We start from the raw sequence: 18,698 nt of genomic DNA on the forward strand, positions 1-18,698 counted from the left end.
CCTCTTCTTTGTGTGGGGTGACAGAGCCCTGGAACTGGCTGCCCAGACAGGTGGTGGGGTTCTCCTTCTCTGGAGATATCCAAGACCCACCTGGATGCTTTCCTGTGTGACCTCCAGGAGGGAACTGCTTTAGCAAGGAGGCTGGATGAGATGTTTCTATGGGTCACTTCTAACCCACGGAAGTCTGTGATTGTGCGATTCTTAGCAGAGCTGCAGAGGGAGGGCATAGGTGGCAGATGGCTGCTAGAACAGATTCTCTGTAGGAACGTGCCAGGGTTTCCTCAACTGCCAAGTGTCCAGATTCTCCCCAGACCAAACAGGTTTTGTACTGCTCTCAGCCCTGCCCATGCAGCCATGTGAAGAAAGAAAAAAGCAATGCAGCAGGCCGAGTGCCAGTTTGTGGGGGAAAGGTTCAGTGGGTTTTGCTGACTCGTATGGTGGGTGCTGCTTACAACGCTCTGCAGGGCAGGTGATGTGCCAAACAGTGCAGGACACAAGGAGAATGACTCCTGCTCTAAGTCCAGCAAGAATATATTGCCTTCATGATATTAGTCTGATTGGGTTTGTTAATGAAGTCAACCCCACATGGTGATAAAATGGGTCTATATCATAGAATATCCTGAGTTGGAAGGGACCCACGGGGATCACTGAGTCCAATTCCTGGCTCCACACAGGACCACCATCCACTAGTTAGGAAACTAAAGGAAAGTATGGGCTCACAGGAAGTACATTCAGGCAAATGTGGGCGTTACAATGAAGTGAACTTTCATAAACTTTTTGCAGCATTTTTCTGGCTCTAATCTTCAGCTCTGCTCACCTTCTGTTTGTGTCAGCAGAACTAATTTAAGAGCCGTGAGTCCCAAGGTGCTTAACTGCTTGTGGTCTGCTGCCTCAGAGATCATTTGGATGGGGAAAACTGGGTGAATGCTCTGAGAACCCACATGCTGGTCCCTGTCCTCCCTAAGCCATGGAGAACTACGAGGAGTGCGTTAGAGCAGTGTTTTCTTAAGAGTTTGGAAATCTGTGTGATCGACTCAGGAACAACTGAATGGGGGAAGATTCAGCATTGGATTTTTGGCAGCACTTGGCAGATATTTCCAACTGGAATATATGTGGAAATGAGATTTAAATTGCTTGGAATTGAGGTCTAAGACAGTCGTTGGCCTTAAAATGTCACCGTCTCAGCATCTCTAAAACCTCACATGGGTATTAAAAGAACATCGTTTTTCAACATCTTTAAAGGGCTTTTCAGATATTTAGAAAGAAAGGCAAAGAAGAGAAGTATCATGGGTTTTTTTTTGCTCTAAAAATGTTATACTGTTTTTCCTGACGGTTCCTCGGTGACTTAACCTCTCAGCACTGCGTCTGGCATCTGGTTAGCTGCATTGTTTTATCGAGCGTTGGGAATGGAAGCTCTTAAGATTTTCTCTTCATGCTCTCAGAAATGTTGCCTAATCAGCATGCCGCTCTTGGCAGACGGGTTTTTCTTCAGCTCCAAGACATGCATATTGATCAGTCATTTACTTTTGTTACCTAGCATCCCTGTCATCGATTTTAATTGTTCCCTATTGAAGATGAAGCATTCAGCACACGTAGGACTGCCAGCTCTGAAATCTTGCTTTCTGCACCTTTCACCAGACGGTGCACACAGCGAAGCCCTTAGGAGCAGCGAGTCTCTCTCTCTCAGCCAGCAATCTGCACAAATTATGCAGCAGTCAATTTTTCTCTATTAAATCAATTCCTGATTGTCTGTGACAGCTTTCCCTGCCGCATGATTTCACACTTGAGCAGTTTGTTTCTGAGGTGCCATGTGGGTCTTTTTTCAAGGGGTGCCGGTGGTACATTTAATGTGCAGATATGCCTTCCCAGCCCCTTTTTCCCACTTACAAAATTAATGCAGGTTCGGGTCGCTGCTAAAGGAAAGATTCCCAGTGAGCTTCCTTGTCTGATTCTCTGTTCTCTGGGGAGGTTTGAGTGCTTTCCTACTTCCTCATTACTGGGGCATCAGCATTCTCAAGCATCAGCTCCCACATTCTTGGAGATCCAAACAAACCTCAGCAAGAGCATGCAACTGCAGAACAGCCTTGGCTTTTAGATCTGACTTCAGTGCTTCTTGTGGCTCCTCTCTGTCTCCTTGTCAGCCCACACGGCTTCTCCTGGGCTGTTCCTTAAGACTTCTGCTACAGCAGTGTAACAGTTTTTCTCTAAGACAAAAATTCAGCTTGATCCTCTGTCTGACAGAAAGATGAATCTTCCTGTCCCCACGGTGCAACATAACAAAACAGAGAGCTTGTGTGATTCATTAATTCTTCTTCCTGCAAAATAACCTCTGAGACTATTCTTATATTTTAAAAACATTCCTATGCTCTCAGAGAGCTTTCATTATAATTATTTCCTGAAGGCTCTGTATGTAAGGACAGTGGTCTCCACCTACTGATTCTTTGATTGGAAGTCTTCCTTGACTTTAGATACACAAAAAGTGATCCTATTTTTGGCAGCCTGCAGTCAGTGGCATAGGAATTCATGAGTAGGGAGGAAAGGATGTGAACTATTCAAATAGATTTTTTTTTTTTTCAAATGAGATCTCTTTACATACCTATCATCAGAGTAATAAACTCTGAGTCACTGTTACACTGAACTATTAAACTATTATTGGAAAGTCATGTCATTAAAATCTGTTAATGTGAACCACTAACCTTGCTTGGCCTCAGTGTAGCTGGATTCAGGAAGATACTGTCCATTGCAAAGATAAGAACAATGTTCCCTCACACATCTTATTCCCTGATGGCAAAAAATAAATGAAATCTTATTCCACCCTGTCCTTCTATTTCTAGGGTTTCTCTTCTTGCTTCTTTAAGTTCATCTAGCTTCACTGTAATGTCACAAAAGATGTTCTATTTTACTTCATCAAAGTTTGCCAGCTGTAAATGGGGCAGATTGGGTCTGAGCACTCCCAGCTGCCAGCATATCTATACAGTATGATGCAGGTGTTCACCTGAAAGCAGCTGTGTCTCCTCCTAAGGGCTGATTGCTTTGTTCAGCCCTCCCACAACCAGGCCTCAGGAAATGTAAGAACCTAGGGATGTTCAGGGCTTCTTTGCTGCACCAGCAAATGGCAAGCAGAAGAGCTGGCATCGTTGAACACTTTTCTAGAAGACCTTTGTTGAACAATAAAATGTCTGAAATTGTCTTAAATATAGGCACGCCCACAAGGACTCATGTAACAGGACCATCAATCTTCAGCCTCTCTTCATGAATCTCAAGACAAGTCAGCCCAGGTGTGTTCCTTGTACATCAGGGTCTGGCTGCCCGCATCAGGCTTATTTTGCACCTTCAGCAAAGAGAAGTTCTGAAACATGGTCTCAATCTCCCTGTCCTGTTTAACTGTTTAGAAAATGTTTTATGGTGGAGATTCACCCTCCCCAGAAAAGGCCAGTGGGAAAATGATTCTGTCCTTACATGCTGTTCCAACAAGACAGCTGGATTCCTAGGGTCTAAGGAGGTAATGGGCAAGTGCTATCTTTCATCAGCTTCTTTAAAGACAAAGTACTATTGTAAACCAGAACAGACCAAGAGCTGATTATTAAGTTGTTGTATGTGGCAATCAAGATCCTGTTGCAATTATTTAATCCTAGAATCAATTTTATATTAGATTTAAATGAGGCAGCAAAGCTACAATTTGTTAGCAAGAGGGTTAATTGACTCCTGACTTGTATACTAAAAATAAAATGCATAAGTGTTTAAAAAAAGAGAAAGAAGAAAAAACCTGCCTAGGTCCTAAGCTCTTTGCTTGTTTATTAACATTAAAACTCAGGGGGTTATTTTTCAGTGGAGGAAGTGAGAGAACAGGGCGCTTTCTGCTGAGAGGCAGTCGGGATGGGATAAGAGGTATGTTTGCAGAGCAAAATGTGGTTTCAGTACACACAGCGTGAGAACCAGAATTTACCTGTCAAAACCAGGCCTTCAGCTACTTGACTTCAAAGTGACCTCGAAGGTGAGTCTGCAGTGACTGAGCACACAGCAGTGAACGACGGGGCGGAGATACCTGCTCTAACACAGGATCATTTATGGAAACCTGCTGGCGTGGTTCAGACTGGCGTTTAGCTCATGTTTTGAAAACAACTGCTATAAAAACTTGTTCCAACAGAAGATTTTTAAACCACTATTCCTTATCCCATGCCGTGTTTTTTATTAAATAATCAGCTGCCGTTGATAGAGTGAGATCCCTTCAATAGACCTGAAAGTATTTCCGTGAAGAAAGAATAGCAGGCAAATTTTGTAGTGTACCACGGCCAGGCATTCTGTTTGCCAACACACACTTGCACTATTCTGAATGTAATAAAACAGGCATTGTTGAGTTCCCTCTTGCTTTAGTAAGCTGTGCCCGTACCAAGCCGTTCAATAAGCACATTAACTGCTTTTGTTTGTAGGAATCACGGTGCCTAATGCACACTCACAAACAGCCGTTCATGATGCCTTCAAAAACCTTTACGTAGAAATGTGGCAGTGAACGGTGTGGCCCCACACACGACAGAGCTGTAACTCTCAATGCTTCTGCATGACTGTTTTGAAAGAGCAATTCCGAGTTCAGCTGTACCAAGAAACAAATCCGAGAGTCTGCATGAATACTAAGATGAAATATGCAATGCCTCGATGAGCAAACTGCAACTTAGACTAGTTTTCTGTAATCCAGGTGCAATTGAAGTTTATTTATGGTCACACTTAGGATGATGATAAAATGGATTGCCAACAGTTAAGCATTTTACAGGTACTAAAACCAGTGCACTGAATGTTAGAATCACCATTCAATGCATTAAGCATCAGTTTTATGATAGCCAATAATACCCGAATGGAAAAAAAGGCAAAGGACTGGGTAGTGCCAGTAAGTTTCATGGAAACCATAAGTAATTGGCCCACAAAGGCAGGAAACCACATGGTGTGTGAGAATGAGAGCTTTTTGTGTGGATGTGTGTGTGTGTGCCTGCCTGGTGTGGCCACCTCCAAAGGCACTGAGCCAGGCAATGGGGAACAGGAGCCCTGGGGACATCAGTGCAACGCAGGTGTCAGAAAAAAGCCTTTCCTCAACTGTGGAATCAGTGGGACTGCACGGTCTGATCATTGTAGTGCTTTATTTAAAAGAAAAAAACTATAGGAAACCCAGGTCTGAGCCCTTCCCTTGGACTGCAGCCTTCTTACCTGAAAGAAGCCTGGAATTTTTTCACTTTTCAGCCTCTCCCAAAGCCTGGTGCAGAGCGGAGGTGGATACACAGGAAACTGTTTTTCCACAGCAGATTTCTGCTAAAATTTCTTGTTATTTTAACAACTGCTTGATTCAGCAGTACCACTTCGCAGGCTGTTTTATAAATAGAGATGTTTCCTCTGCCCTGAAGAGCTTGCAACCTACATGAGACAGACAAAATACAGCAAATCAGTAAAAGTGGGATGAGCAGAATGCTAATGATGACACAGGGGAAGGTGCTGCTTGAAGGTGTAAAGCGGGCGAAGGATTAAGATCTTCACAAGACAGCTCCCTTTTTTTCATCTTGCGTCAGACTGACATTGCAGCAGCCTGGCAGCATGAATGAATGAACGCAACGCCTCGACTTTTGAACAGTCCAAAACGGTCATTTGAGATTTCATTAAACGCTCATTTAAAAGGCAACACAACACCTAGATTCTACTTGAATGAGAGATCTTGGTTTAAAAATGTGGAAGTGCAGAGCTGAGAAAGTAAAACACAACATTTTGTATATATATTTCCTATGGCCACTGGTGGTCTTGTCAGCGCACATCTGAGATTCTAGTTTTGATCAACGCCTGTGTTAATTCAGAAAGAACAGGGTTCATTGTGGGCCTAATCCTTTGCCATTGATCTAATTCAACAAGAGTTTTAGCGACGCCCTTGGGGAAGAATTTTCTGCATAGAATAAGAGATTTCAGTATCCAATTCTGACTCTAGATTAACACTGTGGTAAAATTAGTCATATGCATGATTGTGGTTATAAAGGCTTAAAGCATGTGCTTAAATACTTTCAGGATCGGGGCCTCTGTCGTCTTTTGTGGCTGATGCCTGGCTGAGATCCCTTTTTAACACGCTGCTGCTATCAGAAATACAACACTGGCCACATGAGTGCATGCTCCAGGGTAAAACTGACTTTCAATTGCTTCAAAAATTGCTTTTATAACAGTTAAGAGATCACAGAGACCATTCTGAACAGTAATTAAAGCATATTTAGCAAATACAAAATATTGCTTGGCTGGGGAGTGTTTAATACAGTCGAGCAGGAAAAATGAACAGCTTTTAAACTGAAAGCTTGGCCTTATGGACAGAGACCATCTTTGTTCAATGTCTGCACAACTGTACCAAGATGGGGCTGCAAGCCTCTTGCATGTGTAGGACAAAAAATGACAAGAGGGAAAGAGACAGGGTCCCATGTGAGGTAGCACAACTGAAAGCACTGAAGTCACACCAGGCATTTGGCAGGGTGCTGTGGCCTTCCACAAAGCCTGCTTCATCAGAGGCATCTCAGGAATGTGTCCCAATCAGCTAAAAATATGTATGACTGATGTTCCTTGTCTTGCGGCAGTGTCTGCTACCAAGCAATAAGAATCACAGAATCATAGAATCATAGAACAGCCTGGGGTGAAAAAGACCACAATGCTCATCCAGTTTCAACCCCCTGCTATGTGCATGGTCACCAAACCACCAGACAAGGCTGCCCAGAGCTACATCCAGCCTGGCCTTGAATGCCTGCAGGGATGGGGCATCCACAGCCTCCTTGGGCAGCCTGTTCCACTGCCTCACCACCCTTTGTATGAAAAACTTCCTCCTCATATGTAATCTAAACAAGTTCCATATCTTATCAGATTCACCTGATGACTTCTGGTGATAGCAAGAAACGCATTGTTTTTACTATTTTTTGTATTTTATGTATTTTATATCAGCTGTAGACAGCAGCCTAGGTGGGTTCATGGTACCAGATGGCCTCACATGCCTTTTCTTTCTAATTTTTATTTTCTTTCTTATTTCTGAATGTGTCCAGATCTACATTGCTCCAGTTATGGACTTACGTGACATCAACTCCTGGATGAAGCTATCGGACATATCTTTGAATGCTGACATTCCGTGGAGTATGTGGAAGTATCAGGCAGCTGGGAAACTCTGTAATTGCTCATCTTCAGGCACAGAGAGGGGAAAACCAGATCTTGTGAACCCTTCATACCCATCCTAACCCCAGGCCCTATTTTTAAACAAGGAATGTAGATCAAATCCAGGCAAGGCTGTGCCATTGACGTCCTTCAGTATAGACAGGAGCTTATTAACAGGAAGATATTGGGATGGAGTGCGCCGTCAGCAAGTTTGCTGATGGCACCAAGCTGATTGGTACCGCTGACACAACAGAAGGAAGGGATGCTCAGAGGGTGCGAGTGTCTCTGCTGTGAAGGAGGGCTGAGGGAGCTGCGGGTGGTCAGTCTGGAGAAGCTGTGGGGAAACCTAATGAGCCCTTACAGGACTTAAAGGCTGCTTGAAACAGGAGAGGGACTGACTTTTTATGTGATTTGGTAGTGATATGACAAGGAGGTATGGCTTTTAATTAAAAGAGGGGATATTTAGATAAGAATTTTATTCACTGAGAGGGCTGCGAGGCCCCGGCACTGCTTCCCACAGCAATTTTGGGTGACCCATCCCTGGAGGTGCTCAAGACAGCGCTGGATGGGACACTGGACAGCCTGATCCGGTGGGCGGTGTCCCTGCCCAGAGCAGGAGGTTGGGCCTATGCGATGTTTCAGGTCTCTTCCAACCTAAGCCTTTCTATGATTATATACACCACTGAAACGCAGCACATAACAGGTTATCAAAAACTGGCACTGATGTGATATCCTCCTCCAAACACAAAGAAGCGATGTCCCCCGCCTACCCGAGGGACTTCTGGCACATAGTGGCTCTGTTCTGGAAGGCACCTCCCACACTCCATCCTGACGAGGACCCTCCACCCGCAGGCCCCTCGGGCGCAGGGACCCTGAAGCAGGACATCGGCTGATTGACAGTCCCTCCGCCAATAGGAGCTGCGGATTCGGCAGCCTCTAGCCAATCGCTGCCCGAAGTGGGTTTCAAGCAACCGACTCCGCCCGCCGCTCTTCTAAAGAAGGGGAAGGCGCTAACGGCCGCCATCTTGTGTGTGGCATCCCCACCCTTCTCTTTCTCCTCTTTATGAGCCTTTTTCCACGTCCCGCTCTCTGCACCCCGCTGCAACTCCCCCTCTCCGAATAGCGACGGTGCGAGAGAGCGATGGCAACGCTCCCTACGCTCTCACTAACCTTCGGAGGAGGCGGAGAGGTGACGCGCTCAAGATGGCGCCGGGCGGCGCCCCACAGGCGCTGAGGGCGGGCGCGAGTGGCGGCGGGCGCAGGTGACGTCAGCGCGCTCTGGGCATGGGCAGGTGGAGAGAGGAGGCAAAGTTTGGCCGGCGGTAGCGGCAGGCGGTGGTGGAGGAGGCGGCGGCGGGGCTGAAGGAGCCGCGGTCGGCAGTGTTTGGTTCGGGGTCGGATTCGGAGCGGCCGAGCCGCGCGGGACAGCGCAGCGCTTCTCTGTTCGTGTAGAGCCTCCCCCCCCCCGAGGGCGGGCGGGCCGCGGGCACGGCGCGGCCATGGCCGAGGAGCCCAGCGCGTTGCCCTGGTCCATCAACAAGGATGACTACGAGCTGCAGGAGGTTATCGGTGAGCGGGACGGGACCCGGAGCGGGGCTTTGGCTGTACGTGAGGGCTGTAGGAGGTGATGGGGGGGGGAGCGGCCCTACTCGGGGAGGAGTGAGAGCGTCCCGCTGAGGGGCTGCAGTGTTCTCCGTTGCTCTCGGAAGGCGGTTTGTCACCTTGCTTTCCTCAGAGTGTCTGACACCCCTCCGGCCCCCCCCCCCCCCCCCCCCCCCCCCCCCACACACACACACACACCGGGAGAGGAGTGAGAGGAGCTGCCTCCCTTCCCCCCCCCACCCCCCCTTTTGTCCTTGTGGTGCTTCTGGGGATCCCTCTGCTGAGGGCTGCCCCTATGCTGTACGTGTGTGGGGGGCTGTGCCTCCATCCCACGCTGTGTTGTTGTCTGTGTGTGTGTGTGTGTGTGTGTGCTGGGGAGGTCTGCACTCTGCCCCTGTCTGTTAGGGGGTGTGTTGGGATCCGCACACCTCCAAAAGGAAAAAGCATTGGGTGTGTGGGGCTGCTCCCTCCTTCCACAGAAGTGTGGGGCAGAGGGTGGGGTTCTTTTCTTTAATTGCAGCCAACTCTTGCTTCCCTTCTGCCCGGAGGGGGGTGCGTGTGTTTGGTCAACCCCATGCCGTGGTGAGCAGTGGCAGAGTGGGACAGGGGCTGTAGAGCTACCTGCAGAGGCTCCTTTACATCACCTCCCCACGTGGGATGCGGTGGGTGTGAAGGTGTCCACACAACGAGCTCCACAACCAGACTGAGATCTCCCCCTCTGGAGCAGCCTCATTCATTTTGGGGGATGGTTTCTCCCTGTATGGCACTCGCAGCGATGTATTACTTCAGTCTGCTTAAGGGTTGAGGGATTTTTGAGCTGTTTAGGGGGATTTTTCTCAATCCTACCATTGAGCCTTTTATCCTGACACTTTGCTGCTGTTGTGAATTTTCATTCATTGTCCTCTCAGCTTGAGGCCCCAGCCCTCGCTTTCCATTTAATGACTGTTTTTTCACTCTCTTCAACTTCAAACTGTATGGTCACCCGAGGCCTCCCTGGTGCTGGACTGGTGCCTTGGCTGTCTCATCCATTTTGTTGGGGCTCATGTTTGAGGGATGCATGGCTTTAGGGTGAATATATGGTGTGTGTGAGGTGGTGCTGCAGGCGACTGTAAGGTCAGTGTGTCTCATGTCACTCTCCCAAGGCAGGAAATAAAGCAGGAGCTGGCAGAACAGGCTCCTGTCCAAAGGCTTTTTGGAAGGAGGTTAATTTTTAGTGTAATCTTTGTGGAGTGGTTTTATTTGAAGTTTATAGATGACGTAGCACTGTTGTGCCCAGGTCTTCCATCCCTGCCTGACAGGGAGACTTACTTACTGTTAACAAGGGTGGGAAAGTTTGGGAAAACGCTGTTTTGAGAGATTAAATTCTTGGCATTGTTTAAAAGTAGGAAGGAACTAAAGCTATGAAGGGGGGGGCGAGGGGGAGGGAAATCCTTCTGGAAATCCCTGTTGCTCTGTGGGATCAGGCTTTGTCCTCTCCGTTCGTGCAATGAGAACAGCAGCACTTTAGAAAGGAGACAAGCTCCCTATAAAGGAAGGCATAATCTGGCAGCTCAGCCCCTTAAACCTCCTTTGGAAAATGCACCCTGGGGAGGATGATGCTCATCTGCTTGGAGGAGTGAGAGATGAAGGGAGAGAGAGGAGAATGCCCTGTGGGGAAGGGAGTGGGATGGGTTCCTGCAAAGGGTTACACTGATAGCACAGAGTTGAAGAGTCAGGTTGGAGTGCCCAACGATGGGAGCAGGAGGACAGTGCCTCTTTGTAGCTATAGGGGGCTGTGAATATACGGCTCTTAGGAGAACCTGCTGCTGGAGACTCACATCCTACAGCCTGAGAATATCAAGAGGAGGATGTAGCTGTGTGGTAGCCTTGCAGTCGCTGACTGAACACGGGGAGGAATTGGGAAGGAAGCATTTCACTTCTGTGTCTTTCCCTGCCCTTCTGTGAGCTGACTTTCTGGATGTTATCTGCTCATTAAAGGATTGTGTTGGCATTCCGGAGTGGGATGGAGTGTACACTGAAATGTGTATATTGCAAACATATGGTTTCTCTTTTTAACTTTACCATCCCCACCCCCTTACTCACATCAAACATTGGTGTGTCTGCCAGCGGCTGGGATGGAGATGTGACGCAAGTTTCCTAGCACGTGTGTGATTTGTGGGACAAAATGTCACTGTGTTAACTGAGCTGGACTGCTTTGCTGTCCGCTTTGGGTCTCCCATGGGCCTCTGGGGGAGGGGGTTGAGCTCTCTTTACTTCTGTGGAGCTGTGAAAATCTTTTAGTAGGGGACAAAGCGAGAACGTGGTATGGAAAGGGGTGAAAATTGCGCTGGTGCTTTGAAAAGACTTAACTTGTTTCTGTATGAAAAATGCTGCTCTTTAAATTTAGAGCCCACCATTCTGTAGGTTACCAGCTCAGCTGTTTTTCCACCTTAGAAGGAGAGAAATACATGTGTAGTCTCATCCCTGTGCTGGTTTTGCCTGAAAACAGTAACGTGTGGCTTTCATTTACCATGCAGGGCTCTGTACTGCTTCAGTGCAGGAATTGAGAGAGCACGTTTTCCAGCAGCAAAGAGAACTTCTGTAAAACTGCCCTCCTGATTCTGGCTAATAAAAAAATAAAAGGATTAGTCAGCAGTGGAGGTGACTCATGCCAATATAAAGGTATGGATTAATGTCTGCATTTATTACACTTGGTTAGTGTTAGTAACTGCTGAGTAGCTTCCCTTAGGCTTAAATAACTTACGTTCCGTTGGATGAAGGAACCTTACTCAGAATCAGAGCCCAGCTTTCCTTTCCAAAAAGGATAAAATGGAGATGAGGGGAGAGAAGACAAATTGCAAAGCATTTCTGTGCAGTGTGCCCACAGAGGAACAATAATGTTTGCAAGAGAATACAGCCTCAAAAGATGCCTGAATTTTTATCTCCGAAAAGCAAATGCAGCCTGCTTGGTGGCTGTGAAGGTGGTCTTCCAGATGCCAACTGCATACAAATCACAGCAGCCCTCTGCATGAAGCCTGAAAAAAATGCGAGCTCCTGCTGCTCAGATACTGCACACACAGGTTCCCTCACGTCTCACTGTTCCTGTTGGAAAAAGCTGGTAGCTGTAATGAAGTTGATCGGAATTGGGTCATTTGCTTTTTGCTACTTTTTAGGGCTGAGAAGAGCTGTGCTGACTGTGGCCATTTGATTTAGGAGCATCTCCTTTACTGCGAGCAGCCCGTGCCAGAAACAGAAGATAAATGAGCAGTGGGAATTCTCCCTTGCTCTGTTCCTGTGCCCTTTTCCCCCTGACAGATTCCTTCGCAGCTATGAGGACGGCACAGGCCGGGTGAACAGATGTGGTGGAAGTTTCTTCTCCCCTCAGAAATCAAGCTTAAATTGAAAATTGAAATGGAGATTTACTCAATGATTAGATTTTTTAATGACTGGGGTTTGTGTAGCTTTAGCGTTGGGTTTTGTCTGTGAGCAGCACGGTGATCTTTTGGAATCTGATGTTTGCACTTCCAGCCAGGATTTCCCCAACCGTATGTGTGAGCAAATGTATGTCTGCTGTATACAGCCTTCTTTTACAGCTGTGTAGAAACTTTCTGAGAACTAAGATTTCTGCTTTCCCAAATGTTATCGGAGTGTCTCTGGTCACCTGTCTTATGCCTGCCTGGTTCCCCTATCCTGAATGTTACAGCTGCTGAAAGAAGAGCTCACCAGGTGTGGCTGATGCCTTGGTGTGGGATACCCAGAGTGCAAATGGAGCTGCTTGTCCAGTGATAACTTTGTACCTTTCTATTTTAAGGCAGTATTGATGTCTACTCATGAGCCCTCCTTACTTCTTGCAGCCAGTTTTGCGTGCCCGTTTTACACCCATTCAAGAAAAATCATTACAGTCTATAAAATATAACTGCTTGAGAACTAAATGGAGCGTTTAGACTTCAGTCTTTGTGCCATGTGTCTTGTTTTAGTGTTTCCTCATTGCTGCCCGTTCCTCCCTCTGAGCACAACCAGCCAAATTGATACCTCCAGCATATCTCCAGTATTCAAGCTGCTTGCTTTGTGTGCTCTTCATCAACTTTTTCCATGTCAAGTTGGTCAGAAGGCTTTGTTGTTTGGGCACCGTCATGAATGGTACCACAGTTTCTCTTATGGTTGTTCCTCAGTGACTCTGCAACCAGGCTGCTCTACAACCACACTGCCTTTCCTTTGGATGCTCAGTGTGTCTCTTTTCTTTAAGACCTTTGCCATCGCTTCCAGAACAGGACTGAATGGAGTCATTCTCTTGGGAAGTGAAAACAAATGGTGTTTAGTTGTGCGTGTGTCTTTTGTTTGGTGTTTGTGTTGTTTGCTCTCTGGTAGGAAGAGGAATAAAATGCACGGGGAAGCAGATTGAGGGCACAAAAGACAAGCACAAGCTGTGGTGGAAGAGGCTGGCTGGGAAGAGCACAGCGTTATTACTGAGGCAGCCAGTCCTGCTCATCTGATGGGAGAGGGCAAAGGCAGATCCTGCTGCTTTCAGCTACTCTGAGATGCTAAGGAAAAAAAAACATAGAAGGAAGTAGTTCACACTTTACCGTGGCTGCTTTCTCTGTTGCTGTTGTTTCCAGTGCTGCAACAATCCTGGACCAAATAATGCTTAACACTTAGATTTCTTAAAAAAGCTATTAAAACGGCTTCAGTTTAACTCTCATATCTTGGCTAGTGCTGGGAAACTTGTGTGTGCTGGGCTCCTGAGCACACCTAAGAGCTGCATATGCTGGCTGACAAATGCTTGCCCTAGAGGCTCATTCCTTCTGCAACTGCTGAAACCTTGGCGAGAATCAACTCTCCCCAAGCATTGGTCTGTCTAAGCTTGGCAGTATCTATTTTATTATTGAGCATTAACAGCTTGTCCACTGAGATGCAATCTTTTAATTAAAGTTGTAGTGATTTAAAGTGATGGGCAGTAACGTTGATTCTTCTTGTTAATTGTGTTAGCAAATTACTAAAAACTGCATTTTGGTCAGATTTCCTTGGAAGATTTCCCATAAGATGCATGATATCCATTGTAAGTCTCTGTGGTGGTAGTACATTTAGCTGTGGACGTGCTGATGGAGTGCTTGTAAACTGGGTGTTGCTAAACTTTATTAATAAGAAGAGACAGACTTGAGAGCTTTGTGGTGTAGAAGAATAGCTGTGGAGGGCTGGAATCTGGCGTTAGAAAATTCTGAAATATCAGGATCCTGGGACTTTCCAGATGAGTTTAGCCTATTTCCATGTGCTTGTTCCCTTTGGAATCAAACAGCTGACATGCTGAGCCAAAGAACTCAGCTCTCAGAGCTGCAGCAGGTTCCCATGGCTTCACCTAAGGGAGCTCAGCCGTGATGTGTCTCTTTCTGGCAGTCATGCATTGTGGTCTCGCAGGCAGCAGGTTTGGATCCCTGGCTGATGAGTGTTTCAGGCTCTTTACCAGGATCTCATCTCCCCTGGTACATGAGGCATCTTCAGCATTTTCATCACTGACATGGATGGAATGTACCCTCAGTAATTCTGTGAAGCTGGGAGGAGTGGCTGACACAGTGGAAAGCTGTGAGAGGTGGCCTGGCTGAGAGCTGGGTGGAGAGGAACCCCAGGAGGTTCAAGAAGGGTAAGTGTGGAGTCCTACAGCTGAGGAGGAACAAATACATACATCAGACTGGGGGCTGACCTGCTAAAAGGAACTCTGTGGAGAAAGTCCTGGGTGTCCTGGTGGACAGCAGTTTGGCCATGAGCCAGCAGTGTGCCCCTGTGGCCATGAAGGCCGATGGGATCCTGGGGTGCATTACAGACAGTGTGACCAGCAGGTTGAGGGATGTTCTTCCCCTCTGCTCTGTTCTGATGAGCCACATCTGCAGCAATGCGTGCAGTTCTGGGCTCCTCTCATCAAGACAGACAGGGAACTGCTGGAGAGGGCCACAAAGATGATGAAGGCCTGGGGCGTCTTCCTTATGAGGACAGGCTGAAGGAGAGACCTAGGAAAGAAAAGCTAAGGGGGATCTTATCATTGCTTACAAGTATCTAAAAGGTGAGATTCAAGAGGATGAGGCCTGGCTCTTGGTGCCAAGGAGTAGTGGGCGTAAACTGGAAGTTCACTCTGAACATGAGGAAGAAATTCTTTGCCGTGGGGACGACAGAACCCTGAAACAGGCTGTCCAGTGGGATTGTAGTCTCCCTCTCTGGAGCAATTTCAAACCTGCCTGGATGCCTTCCTGTGAGATCTACTATAGGGAACTGCTGTAGCAGGGGCTTGGAGGATTTCCAGAGGTCACTTCCAACCCCTACAGTTCTGTCATTCTCTGCGATTCCTCTGATATATCAAGTGTGTGATGATAGAGGGATTGGGTAAGCATACCAAACACTGTGACTGTTGCTAAATTACGTAGAGCACCATTCTGGGTTCACAGTGCAGCTCCAGTGTTTTTTCACTTTCCTCTCATGCACAATTGCATATGAGGGGACCAACCTCAGCACTGGATCCTGCTAACTGGACAGAAGATCTGTTAGGTTGACTGAGTGCAATGTTTGCCTGCATGTGATTCACTGTGCACACATTTTTTTGCTTAACACAGTTTTTTGGTTTTTTTGGTTTTTTTTTTTGCAAGTAAGAGAAACTCCAGACTGGAAAAAAAAAAAAAAATTGGTGATGTTATTGTCCTCTACCAAACCAGAGTCTCTTCTAATTTGCTTTGCAAGGATTTCCTAAACTAATTCTGCTTACCCAGAAGTCTGCAGGGATGACTGCCTTCAGCAGGGCTTCACAAATCCCATCTGTGAATGAAATGCAGAGTAAATCCAGAGCACTGATTCACTTTTTCACCAGATCATCAAATTAGCTGAAACTTCCCTCCATACATCCATTAAAGTTTTATGCTGCTTGCACTGCTTGCTCGTGCAGCAACACACTGAGTATCTTATAACACGGTCAAATTAAAATGCATTTTTTTCTGTAATACAGGAAAGCTCTTGTGAATGAGGTTTTAGTCTCTTGCCAAGCTTAATTTTCTACCCCATCCATTTTGTCTCAGGAGCTGCTGGGTTGGTTGGATGGGGAGGAGGGAGAAGAGAAGGGGGGAAAATTATTTCTCTTCTGAAACTGGTTTGTGCTTAACTGATTTTATGGGGTTCTCCCAAATGAGTATTTCCTTCAGGCAGGAAATGAGCCGATGCAAATTCATGCAGGAAAGTAAAGGTCTGAACAGCTGTAAAAAGAAGTGCAAGTCGAAATACTTCAGTGATCATCTCTTACTGTAGTAAATTCTCTTTGGGTTTTGCCAGACTTTGTACTGCTTTGTAGCCACGAGTGGTGATTTGAGCACAAACTCTCCTCCTTTTACTGCTAGCACCTTGCTATTAATAAAGCCGTGTGGGAGGAGGATGCTATGCTCGTTTCCTTTCCATCCATCCACAGAACTGGGATTAAAACTGGAGTGAAAATCTGACCGTGGGTGCATCACAGTCTTCTGGTGGGAGGTGAGCGAGTGCGTGGGGCTGTGCGTGCTCTGTTGGCACGTTGGGTGGCAGGCTGCTGTCTCAGGTCAAAGTGAAGTGACAAATTTTGCAATTCATTACAAGGGAGAGCATTGCCAGCTGGGAAGATGCTGTGAATATGGAATCTATTGAAAGGTTTGTGGTCAGGATGTGAGATCGTTTCATCTTTGAGGTAATACAGGATACTTTTTGTATTGAGTTTTTTCGAGCGCTTTATGAAAGCTCCATAGTTACTGCTGGACAGGTTGTGCGCTCGTGTTTGGTTTGGTCTCAGCTTCTAGCTCAGTTTTGGTCTTCTACAGATCGTAAATCTGTTTTCTTGGGATTTGGGGTTAATTCCAGCTCTCTGAAGACGATGCATTGAAAGTAGTGCAAAGAGTGGTAGAAAATTATAGCGTTTGGAAAGTAAGAGATCAAGCTAATGGCTGTGGAATGAGAGCACTTGCAGGCTTTTTCTGAAGAAAATGAGCTGGCTGTACTGACAGCTGAGACCTGTTGAGGTAAGCAGGGCAATTTCACTTCTTCATTTCGGGTGGCCTCCGGCTCCAGGCAGGCAGCACAATTCTGGGTTTTCTCAGTGACTGAAAACTCATAAATTGAAGATGACGCTGCTTGTCGCAGAGTAAACACCTTTCCTGTGAAATCCCCAGGGATGGATTTCATTATGTTAAAATTTGAAACAAAAATAGAAAGCTCCTGTCATTAATTTTGCTGAGACAGAACTAGAAAGGACTCCCCGGGTCACGGAGTGCAGTTCCCTGCTATTGCAGATGCCAAATCGCATAATCCCTATGGCAAATTAATGAATGCTTGTGTTTGAAATGGTGCATGGGGGAATTATGGGCACACGTTCTATTAAACACTCAAATCTCTGTGTGACCCTGTTGGTGCTGTATGAAACAGCTGCTGAATGGATTCCCTACGATAGTGGGAAGGAACAATGCCTGGTCTTTTATAGCAGGCAGCTACAGCTTGGTGTTTTCCCTTTATTTACAGTCAGGCTGTACCAGCAAGGACGCTGCCGGTGAAAGCATGAGAGAGCCACAGCCTGTTGTCTCCAAACCTCAAGTGCCTCAGCTGCAAACATCTTCTGATTTGGGATTCCTTGAAATCTCCCAGTTCAAACTGAATCTCTTGGAAACACGCTGTATTTTCTGTCCTCACCTGTTGCCTCCTAGGCCGCTTCTTTAAGAATCTTTCTGCCTCTGACCTTGGGAGTTAGTGCAGCAAGGCCCTGAGTTCCATTCCTTTACTAAAGACTATCACAGAGGGTGCCAAGTGCTGTCTTATAAATACCCTGGTATTAGCAGCTAAGAAATACCTTGGTATTGACTTGCAGCAAACTTATCTGAAAAAAGCGTCTTGAGCATGAACTGCTTTCCTGTTGAACAAGTCATCGATGGAAATCTTTGTTTGAACAGCTGAGAGGCCGATGGGCTAGCAGCTTGAGCATACCTATTTGTGCAGGTCCTGAGATTCTCATTACTGTTGGATAAATAATGTAATTTCTAACCAGTGGGCTAATCTTGTGTGCTGAACGCACTAATAGAAGCAGAGAAGACTTATTAGATCAGATTCCCTGTAAAGAAAGGATAATAGCCTTCAAGAGAGGACATATCAGATACTTAAAAGCTTATTTACCTAAAATAGCCACTGTACTATCAAACATCTGCACTGTATGCAGACAGATTGTTCTGTTTAGTGGAATCCTGGCCAAATAAAATATCCTCTGCAGTTGACAATTAGAGTTGAGACAGAGTTCAGAGATAAAGGTTGGGAGGGAAGAAAGGAAAATGCTGGCTTGGCTACTGTACCAGTGCTGTGCTAGGAGCTGTGCTAATACCTGATGACAGCCAGCATGATATTTACATTGCTGCATATACCATAAAGACAACTGACAGTGATTAAAAGGGAAGGATCAACCTTCCCCACTAATATTGCTGTGTTTGGAAATGAGATGTTTGAGCCCTGCTTTCCATCGTGTAGAATTAGCACCGCATAGCTGCAGTGCCCTTTAAATTAGCCAGAGTTGTTGGCACAAAATCAAATAAATATAATTTGTTTCAAACTGAAGATCTAATTTGGGCGTGCTAATAGCATCTTAAGTAAATGTGGCAGGTCATGCAGGACTTGTGTAACTAACTGGCCCTGGGAGCTCAGTGTGGTTGCTGCCACAGGGAAGGAGTCCCAGAGGGCAGCTCCCCAAGTTGCCTGGGCTCCTGGTGTTTGCTGGTAGGGTCCCAGCCCTGCAGCCCCTCACTGTTGGGAGTGTTTCTGTCTGTTTCTGTCTGTTTCTGGTGGTGGATTTAGGATTAACGCCTACTTGCTTAGAGATGTGGTGGGGGTGAGTGCTGGTGTGAATGCAGGGTGATTTGGGTGTCATAGGGGCTGTGGGAGGTTGGGAGTACAGGTAACTCATCAATGAAATCAAAATAGCAAGGCGACTCAGGGAA

General features: G+C 46.5%; 1 protein-coding gene across 1 annotated transcript in view; it reads left to right on the forward strand.

Moving 5' to 3' along the window:
• The first annotated feature begins 8,442 nt into the window (after positions 1-8,442).
• The window catches only part of OXSR1 (oxidative stress responsive kinase 1), an 86,693-nt gene continuing 76,437 nt past the window's right edge, over positions 8,443-18,698 (forward strand). Inside the window, exon 1 of the mRNA XM_052693337.1 lies at positions 8,443-8,718. Within this exon, the coding sequence (XP_052549297.1) occupies positions 8,649-8,718 (70 nt within the window). The 5' untranslated portion in view covers positions 8,443-8,648. The remainder of the gene's footprint in view (positions 8,719-18,698) is intronic.

The sequence above is a fragment of the Tympanuchus pallidicinctus genome, unplaced genomic scaffold, assembly GCF_026119805.1.
Source record: "Tympanuchus pallidicinctus isolate F22 unplaced genomic scaffold, pur_lepc_1.0 scaffold3, whole genome shotgun sequence".
Taxonomy (NCBI): domain Eukaryota; kingdom Metazoa; phylum Chordata; class Aves; order Galliformes; family Phasianidae; genus Tympanuchus; species Tympanuchus pallidicinctus.